Source organism: Scaptodrosophila lebanonensis, unplaced genomic scaffold (genome assembly GCF_003285725.1).
Source record: "Scaptodrosophila lebanonensis strain 11010-0011.00,11010-0021.00 unplaced genomic scaffold, SlebRS2 tig00000123-arrow-arrow-pilon, whole genome shotgun sequence".
Classification (NCBI taxonomy): domain Eukaryota; kingdom Metazoa; phylum Arthropoda; class Insecta; order Diptera; family Drosophilidae; genus Scaptodrosophila; species Scaptodrosophila lebanonensis.
The window spans coordinates 1,900,222-1,911,216 of record NW_022060581.1 but is presented as its reverse complement, the minus strand read 5'-3'; the positions used below and the strand labels follow the sequence as shown (position 1 = coordinate 1,911,216).

Sequence of the window (10,995 nt, the reverse complement as noted above, 5' to 3'; positions counted from 1 at the left end):
CCACACACACACACACACACGCAAGTGTGCCATTTTGATTGTTATTGTGTGTGTGCAGGGGCGTAGCAAAAGGGGCAAAAGCTGAGAAGTTAATTTTTAATTAATTCTGATATTCATTTTAAAATACAGACAAACATACTGACCAAATATTGTTATTGTTTTAATTTTTATCAGGGACCACAAATAATGATTATTTTGTTGTTTTTTTTTAAGCGAAAAAATCATTCACTTAAAGTAACTTTGAGAAAACGTGGAATTTACCAATATCGTTTTTATAGGATTATCTACGTATTTCCACCATGATTTAAAAATTTTATTTTTATTCATTTTCTCAAAATTCACTGATTAATTTTGAGTTTTACTTTACAACTTAACTAATAATCATAATTTTTTGATCAAATAAATAAAACTCATCAAATAAGGGTTATTCTTTGAGTTTTATATTTTTTTTTAATCAAACGTGGACCCCACCAATTTATAAGCTTACATATTCTGGACCTAGCAAGACCAATCCAAATCCAGACATGTTTGTCTGATCATCTGTCTGTCAGTATGAACGCAAGTCTCTCCGAAAGTACAAGTACTAGAGTCACCAAACTTGAGGGGACAATGAATTTTGGGCTTACTACACGAAGATATATTGATTGCTCCCCCCTAAATGAGATCCTGGCTACGCCCATGCGTATGTTTGTGGTCAGGTGGAGGGGTACTGGTGTAGGCATATGCAAAATTGATCAATTTGCCTGCTCGCCTGTGGTGTCTCGGGCTTTGACAGGGTTGCCAATGCAGGCCAAAATATAATTTATGTCAACCACAATGGCATAGAGAAACAACAACAACAACATCAACAACAGCAGCAACAGCACTGTTCATTAAACTGTCAGTGCATGGCGACCAGTAAGGCGCCTTAATTGTGTTACATTTACCAGCCGGCTCCGTCATAATTCCAGTTTTTGGGTCCGAGCTCCGAGCAATTGAATTGCGACAGCACTTGCACGGATTTAAGCAGTGATTGGCTTTAATCAGCAGGCAGTTAAAGCGCTTAACCGATACTCCATTGCAGATGGTAATATCGAAAGTGCAGTTCTGAAATGTGCAAAGTACGTATTTTCCTGATTTTCATAACAGATAACAGCTCAACAATAAAAAACTGAATATATTATTTATATTAATATCATTGTAGAAATTCTTGAATACCCCAATTTTTTTTAGTGATCACTTTTTGGTGCTACTTTGTTGGAAATATTATTAATTTTTCGAAACAAAATGCATCTCAGAGCAATTAGTTTTGTTTTGCTAAATATAAATTTATTTACTTAATTGAAGAACAGGATAGGCAGAAGGAGGCGTCAGAGACCCCACAAAGTAAATATATTCTTGATCAACACGACAAGACGACTCGCTCTATGTCTGTCTGTCCGTCTGTATGATCACCTCATCTCACAAGTGTTTTATTTCTTTGATATTTGATATTTTGGTTGTGGAATAGAATATATAAAGTAGCCTGAAATAGATTGCAAATATTTGAACGTATTCGATTCTTAAATTTCAAAACTATCTGCATTTTAAAAACATTATTAAAGTCAGCATTTATTCAAAGATAACTGCCGTGATTTTCAAATACGGCTGGGTATGCATGTTCGGGTTTAATATTAGCCACAAGTAATTATTTCGCATTGTCGATTCGTTCTCTTTTCAATGCGTCCTTGCAGGCAGCGCACGATACTCATATGCTCCTACGTATACATATCCTTGCCCCAGAAAGCCCCCCCTCTCCCCCCTATTGCCTGACTCCAATCGCATTCAATTGTATGATTGTCTATGTGTGTGTAAATGTTTATTCTTCAATATCCATAATTGAAATAACTGCCGTTTTGTGTTCTGTGTTCATTGTAATCGCATTAAGAATGTTAAGTTAACGTTCGAAGCATTATCCTGTGTCTCCGAGGAAGACACTCATAACAATAACACCGCACAGAACTGGCGCTTTTTAAATAACTAAGTCAATACACTTATCTGCTATATACGCAGATATCGGAGAGAAAAGTAAGAACATTAAGGAGAATTTTAAAAATTAAAATAAGAAATAAATGAGGAAACAAAAAACGAATTAAAACTGTTACTCTTCAAGTCCTGAAACTGATTTGGAGTAAAGCGTTGGAACTTTTTTGACATGACATAAAATATTTTGAAGCAACAATTTTTTATTCAAAACTAGTCTGAAGCAGTAATAAATATGTACATATGTATATGCATATGCTTTGAAAAATATGATCCTATTTTAGAGGAACCGGTTTCACACTCGAAATGCAAAAGGTTACATTATAATGTTTATTAATCTAGACATGACTGTCCACACTAGACTATCCGTCCGCCTGTTCGACTGTATGAACTCCGATAACTTTTAAACTATAACAGCTAGACACACCAATCTCGACATTTACAAATGTTTGGTAGAACAAAGTTTATTTGAGTAGAGAAGCAGTAGCGAGCAAAAGATTAGACATATGGAGGGTGTTCAAGCGGCTTGTATGTTCTACCCGCTATTTTCTGAAGTACGCCATTAGTGATATTTTTCTTTTTGGTGTACTTTTCTGTGCCTTAATTAACACACACACTCACACACCTTCCTTCTCGCGTAAACACACATGTGTGTTTGCAGAGTATGTATATTTATTTCATAGAACAAGGCTCTGGCAGCATAATCCGCACAACGACTGTCTGTCCGTCCGTCGTCTGTTCGACCGCCCAGCTCTATGCAATTGCATAATTCATTTTACCAAATGACACTTCAGCTGGCATCAATTGCGCACACATACACAAACTCATATACACACACATCTTTGGGTGTTGCTGCTTGGAACATTTTAAAGTGTAATTCAGAAAGAAAAATTCTAGAATATACCGTTAACCAATTTTTAACCGCTCTGCACTTGTTACGAAGAATTAAGAGACCTTTCTCCGGCAGTAGAGATTGAAGAAAGAGCGAAGTGATCTTCGATCTATTCATTCAAAAACAATAATCGATTGACCGATTTGAAAATCTTACATTAGAAACAGTTTTAATAAATTTCCGTTTAAAGGTAGCCTTTGTTAATTTTAGTTGCCTTTTTCAAATAAAAGAAAACCAACTATTTAACATTTAGAATTAAACATCATTGTGTGCGTTTTGTTTGCTTATCTATTAAATGTTGCGTTCGGTAATTGATTTTAATTTAAATAGAAGACGAAAAGGGGAGAGTCTCCTTTCAGTTATGGTTAATAGAGATAAAGATGGTGAATAGGGATTCTTTTTAATTTTCCTTATTACTATACAGAAATAGTCTTCCATTACAAAAAAATATATCTTCGGGCGCCTAAAGGGTTTTTTAAAACTTCAATTAACAAGTAAGTTGGGGATCCTTTCTATCATCCCTTCACAAAAATAAAATAAAATAAAAACAAATTAAGCAATTGGTTAGACTAGTTAGAAATTTGAAGGACTTCACAGGCAATCTACACGGTTTCATTTAAGTATGATAATTTGGAAAAATGTATAAATTTTTAGAATACCTGATTTGTGTTACATGTGTGTCTTCCAAACGTAAGCAGGCAGAAGAATTGCTCTATTAAATAGTTCACACAAGGTCTGTTGAGAGCTGATTACTGCAGATCTTTCCCAGCTGCCTTTTTCTAGATGTCTTCTCTCGCTTCTAGATCCTGCACAAATTTCACTCTTGCATTTCTTTTTTTAAACCAGAGTCCAGCCCTATCACAAATGTCGCTTCATTTCCACCTTCTCGCTTACAACATAGAAGAAAATCCGTTTCATCCATATTATAATTGTATTATTGATAGATTGGTATCCCATTGATTCAGGTTGTTCTTCGCATTTTCTTCGCACATTGAAATTTGGTTGATTGTTGCTAGCTTGGATTCTTCCCCGGAATATTCGATGTCTTTTATCGCTTCCAAAGCTCGCTCTTCAACTTATGTACTAGCTCTGTCAAATGATGTTTCGTTTTCACCATCTCGCTCCCAACTTGGAAGAAAATCCACATCTCCTTGAACAGTTCTCATTAAGAATGAACAAAAGTATATATTCCAAAGATTCATAGATTACGAGTACGGGTGTATCGATATGTATATAAATGCCTATTTACAGTTACATATACACACATTAATGTATGTGTGTTAACAAAGTATATATAAAGTGAAAACCTCATCACTTGGCACCATATCACTAATCAATTTCGAGCGCCTTCAAGCTTTGGGTTACGTCTTTGCTTTTGCTGCCATTCATCATCTTTTTGCTCTTATTGAGTTGCCAGTTGTTAGCATCCATCAGATACTCGCTAATGGGTAAGAGAAAAGAGAGCAAAGCTCAGCGAACTGTCCAACTGGATAGAGAAGTTTGTGTCGACCACAACTTACCGCTGATCTGCCAACTGCTGCATCCACTGCTGCTTGAGGTCAGCCATACGGCCCGCCTCCCCGCCATACTCTGTGGGCAGCATGGCGCGGGGAAAATGCTTGTAGGGTGTGTCCGCATTGGGTAAATGGAAGTGTATCTGAACAGAAAGCGGATAAAGGTATAGAATGTTAACTGATTGATAATATTCGCTGCAATTGCAAAAAAAACAACAAGATTCAAATTGTTTGAAGTTCTAGTTCATAAGCCACTTTGTTTTCGGACTTTGCGTTTATAACTTACTAAGCGATTGACCCCATAGTGGGGGGAACTATTTTCTTAAGATTGAAAATGTTTTTAGACTAGTGTTAATTTTTTTATGACAACACATTTTGATATTCTAGATAAAAATGTGTAAAATAAACTATCAATAAAAAGTTGAAAGCACTATATCGAATTGTTAAAATATCGTTTGATATTTTCAAAAGTTGGAAATAACATAAATAACAAGATTGGTTAAAAAATAATATCAAAATTATTTACAACGATGATAATAGGTTGAATGTATAATAGATTAGCTTATGATGATTGATGCGAACTACATAGTCCTGAGAATCCCATTGTGATGCCAAAGGTCTGCTTTCAGCCACTTGGCACTTCTTTAGATGTCGGTTTTTTGGTATCTCCATGAGATCGCTTAGAAAAGGTTGCCCTAGAGCTACGAACCTTCACCAGAGAAGATGGTCTACGCTTTTCTCCTCTTTCTCATCTCTACAGCTTCTGCAGCAGTCATAGAAATGTAAACTGCAATGCTTTTTACTTTGAAAAGGATTGGGGAAAAAACCAATTTCTTTTAAGCCGTTAGCATTGCTCTCTTATAAAAGCTCTGGCCTTTGCTGCTTAAAAAATCGGCTAATCGATTATTCATCCAGAAAATAAAGCTATTATCACTTGCCGCCTAGTCCGGTCTTCCTGAGGAAGTTCTTGAGATTCCGATTGACAGTAGAGACCCGAGTTCAGGATTTGGTTTTATGGAAGCAGGTCTTGATAGATGATTTCTCTTTCAAAAACGATATGTTTGCTTTCGACGAAACTGCTTTGCACTGCTTACCACTCAACACACTGAATACTGCTTGTTTATGGCCATGGTTTAAAGCTCGCACGGCAAGAAAAGAAAATTCATAAAGCGGAAAAAATATCGAAGCCATCCAATTTCGTCATAATTTTAAAAGTTTAACCCCTACCCACGAGTATCTAAATTGTATTTAAATTGAACTTAGTATTTAGGAACTGTGTAAAGTTCTTAATGTGCAAAAAGAAAAAATGAAAACACTTTTCTCAAATATTGATTGGTCATCATAAAAATATTTCCCCTCATACATTTATACTCGACATGTCTGGCTTCAATGTTTGAGTAATTATATATATACTATATACAAATACTATACATATATATTAAATGATTGTAACGTGACAACAAATAATAAATACACTCAGAAAAAAACAAGCGTTTTCGTTCTAAAAGCAAATGGCAATCAGCAATCCATTCCACCGTTTGCTCAACTGTTCGACTGTATGAACGTCGAGCTCTACTGAACCAAAACTGCTGAGGACACCACATCTTTTATGTGGACTTGTCTTATGTATACGCAGAAATAGTTTATTAAAAACCATACACAGTCCCATTGTTTGTTAAGAGTCTTTAGAAACAATAGTATTTTAAAGACTTTTTGTACCATAACACAATGTGAAGTTTTATCAAAATGTTTTATTCCAATGTTTTATTGAAGTGTGTAAAGCAGGAGGAAGAATCCACCCACTAGTGGCAATTAGTAATAAGTTATCGTTACTTACCAGCTTGAAGACATCGCTCTTGATGAAGGGCTTAACCACTGTGAGCACTTTGTCCAAATAGGATGGACAATTGAGAACGTGCACCTCCTTGAGACGGACCGGGTGGGCCTCCTGTACGAACTTCATGTAGACGCGCAGCGAACTGAGCACTGTTTTGGTCAGATGACGTAACGTATAGCCGGCCATATCGAAAATGGGTATTTCGCCTTCGGAGAGACGATCGTCGCTCTCCAAGGCGAATCGACAATCGGCGACCATGAAGAAGACCTTAATGCCGGCTGTAAAATTGAACTGAGTGCGAACGAATCAATGCTAAGTGAAGCCCCCATCCAGCCATTGTCTATACTACTGGGCATACCTTATCCGCATCGGAGTCGATCAGACGATAAAAGAGTAGCTTATTGTTCTCGGGCGTCAGGCCGGGCAATGGCACCAAATCGCTGCAACAACAAAAGCAATAAAAATAATAGTAACGCTTAACAAGAGAGAGTGCTACAGTCGTGCAAGCCCGACAGTGGAATACTCTGTAGCTAGGTGAAATTCCGCCTCTTTTGCTTCAAAAGGAAGAAGAAGAGCAAACTTGATGGTACAGCTTGTGAGCGTAGTACCGGAGTGAAATTGTTTCGCTAATAACTTCTCTTAGAACCAACCGATTTAGATGAAATTTGTAACAAAAGTAGATAATTACATATCAATTATGTGTGCAAAGTTTGCTTTTGAAATCTGGACGGAAATTCTGTAGCGGGGGAAGGGGGGAAAAGTTCCAAAAAAATAAAATAAACTCGTGTAGCCTAGGGAGTAGGAGCGTCTACATACCAAGTTTGGTTAATGTGCGCTCAACCGTTCCCGAAATCCAGGCGTTCATCCAGACGGACGGACAAACGAACGGACGGACCGACATGCCTAGATCGATTTATCTCGTCATGCTGATTCAGAATATATATACTTTATGGGGTCGGAGATGCTTCCTTCTGCATGTTACATACTTTGCACAAACCTAATATACCCTTTTTACCCTACGGGTACAGGGTATAAAAATCGGTTAGCAAACATATCCACGTCCACCCCATCACTTACGCTACTTGCAACAATTGCTGGGAGCTCGCATCCAGCGGATCGCGTTCGATGAAGATCTGTGAATGTTTGTTGCGCAGCGCATAGTTTAGTTCCAAAAGCCTTTGTGCTCCCCCGATATCGCCATGCGTCGTGTGCAGAAATCGTCTCAGTAAGGTGGGCGCTGCAATTGGAAAAAAGCACTCAGAAAGAAATCAGAAAATCGTCCTTTAAGTTGTTTTTAAACTACTGTAGAATCTCTTGCATCAAAGCCATTCAACTTAAATAAGCTTCGTTTTAGTAATCCTTTAAGTTAAGGTGATCCTTTACTATATAAATGACTTGTACAGACTTATATCAGATTTGATAATAATATTGAAATAAACAAAAAAGCTTTTGCAAGGATTTTGACAAAACTTCAAGATATCATAAAGCACTACAGAAAACTCCTAACTATTTAATGAATTTAAGATAATCTTTCACACAAGCACGTTTTCAAACTTAGAGTGTTTTCAGCACTGATCAGTGCTATGATAGCTTTATAAAATAATGTCGGTATAAATTTGCTCTACATATAAGTCTCTACATAAGTCAAGTCTACAAACAATTTTGGAGTGCCTAGCTGTTAGAGTTGAAATGTTATTGTTGTTCTTACAGTCGAACAGATGGACAGACTGAGAGTTGGAACGGTCTCTTCATAATGCTAGTGGCTTTAAAACTCACTCCAGCACTCGATTGTCTATTAACTTTGTAATTAAATTATTTTTGCCTTCATTTACATTTCTCCTCTCAATATTTGCCAGAATGTTTGTTTTAACTGCACCTGCTTGACGATTCTTTCTGCTGAAAGCCAGAAATGGGCAACAACAAAAACATTGAAGACCATTCACTTCAAACTTGCTGGAAATGTTTCTTTTTTCTGAGTGTAGTGATTCATAAAGTGAGGGATGAATGGAAAGGCAATTGCAAGTCGTAGTCGATGTTATGTAAGACATCGTTGCACTCTGTGCAATGGGAAAGTACAGATAGTTCAGGCGATTCAACATCGTGTTGTTGCCCGCCCCGATAGGCAAGGTGCAGTAAACCATTCGTATGTGGAAATTGCGAATAGTGTGTGGCAGAAAAGCTGTTTACTTATCCTCGAAACTTCAATTATTCAATAGTTTTGTATAATGTATTGCATTATTAAAATATTTCGTACTTTGAAGTGCTATTTTATTCAAACATTAAGGGTGTGCATATATTTTTTTATAATACGTAGTACTACCTAGTTTTGTAATTGATGTAGGAGTACTATTAACTAGGAAATTATAATTATATTTGTTGATTTCAAATAATACTTATGTTTGTATCAATCGACTACATAATTAAAAGAATGCAAGCATTTCACAAGGAGCGCTATAAAAAAATTGGCCCTAAAGATAACATTCTTCACTCTCTAGTTTAAAGAGCAAAAGCTGGTAACTCTTAATATATATTTTCTATGCTTTCTTACTCGTTAGTTTCTGCTAAGTATATAACAAGCGAAAGAACGCATTTCTAGTTTATATATGTACTAGATACTGTCCAAAAAAAACAAAGCTATATAAGCTACCCTCAGTTAAATTTTCAACCAAATCAGTCAGATCTAAAAAAATTGAGGCTCTTCTTCTCTTTTAACAACTCATACAAGTGTTTTTTGATTACAGGGTATTTCATATTCTGTCTTGTTTTGAGCCGAACACTGTGCTACATGCAAAGCATCCTAAGCATAGACCCCATTGTCTTACTCGTAAGCTGTGGAAAATTTGGCCCTGAAATGGGTAGTTGAAAAATGTATCACGAAATTGTTCTTATCGAGCACAGCTTTGCATACAAATGCTGCTTCTACCTACAAAAGAGTAAAGCAAATGAGTTTTGAAAAAAATAGAACAGCACAGTGGAGCGCACTGGCACATGAAAAAACAAATTAAAAGGGTGCTCTATCTATCTATAGCAGAGCATTAACAAATTATTTGTTGACAATGTTATATAAACAACTTTTTCATGATTCTTAAAAAAACCCTTCGACTTTCTTTAATTCATTGAAATGGGAGGGTTATTTTATTTCATCTCCAAACGTTTTAAACTTTCAAGAACTCCAAGGGCTGGTAAAAAAAATATATATATACTTGTATATATTAAGGTAATATATGGTTTGCAAAAAACTTGCTCTGCCTATGGATGAGAAAAGTCTAAATACCAAGTTTGCAGTCCCTAGGTTTTATAGTTCAGCAGAGCTTGACGTTCACACAGTCAACCAAATGATCAGACGAACACATCTTTATCGACCTGTTTCGTCAAATTGGTCATACTTGTATGTATATGAACCTGTCTGGAAATTGGAAATTGCATTGAAAATTGTATGTCATTGCCGAATTCTGAATCCAGTTTGGCAGTGCGTATCCAGTTTTGATTTAATTGAAATACCTCGATAACATTGCCATTACATATACTTGTACTTACATATATTCTGCGGCAACTGTGGGTGTGTCTTAAGCCAGACTTGCAGCTCCAAGACGAGACTTGCGAATTCTTCGTCAACGGTTTTGTGCACCATAATGCAAACAAAAAAAAAAAAACAAAATGGAAATGTTCACAACAAACACACACTCCCAACGACAACAACAAATACAACAATAATAATAGCAATGGTCACGACAACAGGAAATCTGGGGGCCCAGTTAACTGAATTCGTCGCGGAGCACAACAAAATAAAAGCGCGTCTGTGCGACGCTAATTCGCGACTGCAACTGATTGGTGTGTGAAGTCGTAGTTGCGGATCAGGTCGATGGAATCGCGCAAAAAACAAAACACAAACAAAAATTTTACCTACACATACTATACTATTGTGGGGCGCTGGAGGGCTCTGTCGTTGTTGTTGTTGCTGCTGATGTTGCTGCTGCTGCTGTCACGACGACAACAACAGCAACACCGGCAGCAGCAGCAACATCAGCAGCAACACAACTGCGGCTTCAAAGTTGAAGTATGTATTGCACTCGCTACACCGCATGACCGGCTGATTATAAATGCTTAAATACATACATACATATATATATGTAGTGTATATACATATGTGTGCATGTGTGTGTGTGTGCAACGCAGACGGCTTGGCTTTTCATTTAGGCGCGCGGGCCTTTTGATTTTCGACCCGACAAGTTGCACAGTGGCTGAGAACTGTTATCCAACGGCCAGAAGCTCTTTAATTTGCAATCGCAATCGTAAACAAGCAATCGGGAAAATAATGTTATTACTTCGATTAAGATGGCCGTTTTCTCTTTTTTCTTTGTGAATTCAAGCTGCATTTTTACCTGCGATTATGATTTTGTTGTGGGAAAATATCGTAAAAGTGCAATATTTATTCCAATCAGTTTTCCAGAGACTAATCAATTTATGATCACAAATCTTGTGATTTGTTGAATACGCCTAATGATTGGAGAAGCTATTATAAGCTACGTCTTCTACTTGTATTACTTCGATCGGTGCAGAGTTGAACCTTAACAGTTAAGAACAACAAAGATTATTGAAGGGAACAAATATGGGAAAATATCAGGTTTTACATCATGTCTACAGTAAAGAGTGATGAACATTTTAGAGTTCTTAAACGTGTTTATACCCATTGGAAAGAAATGCGCCTCTTTTCTTCCTTCATCACTTTACATTAATTATCAATGAAAGTT

The 10,995-nt window shown here is 36.7% G+C and overlaps 1 protein-coding gene across 1 annotated transcript; it reads right to left on the bottom strand.

Moving 5' to 3' along the window:
• Window positions 1–4,058: 4,058 nt before the first annotated feature.
• On the bottom strand, window positions 4,059–10,001 carry LOC115628678 (alpha-tocopherol transfer protein). Its single transcript, XM_030524852.1, has 6 exons — window positions 9,782–10,001; window positions 7,322–7,481; window positions 6,603–6,684; window positions 6,245–6,535; window positions 4,414–4,550; window positions 4,059–4,334 (listed from the first exon to the last, which is right to left on the bottom strand). The coding sequence occupies exons 1-6, from the start codon at window positions 9,873–9,875 to the stop codon at window positions 4,223–4,225; spliced, it is 876 nt and encodes a 291-aa protein (XP_030380712.1). The 5' UTR covers window positions 9,876–10,001; the 3' UTR covers window positions 4,059–4,222.
• Between the last annotated feature and the right edge of the window lie 994 nt (window positions 10,002–10,995).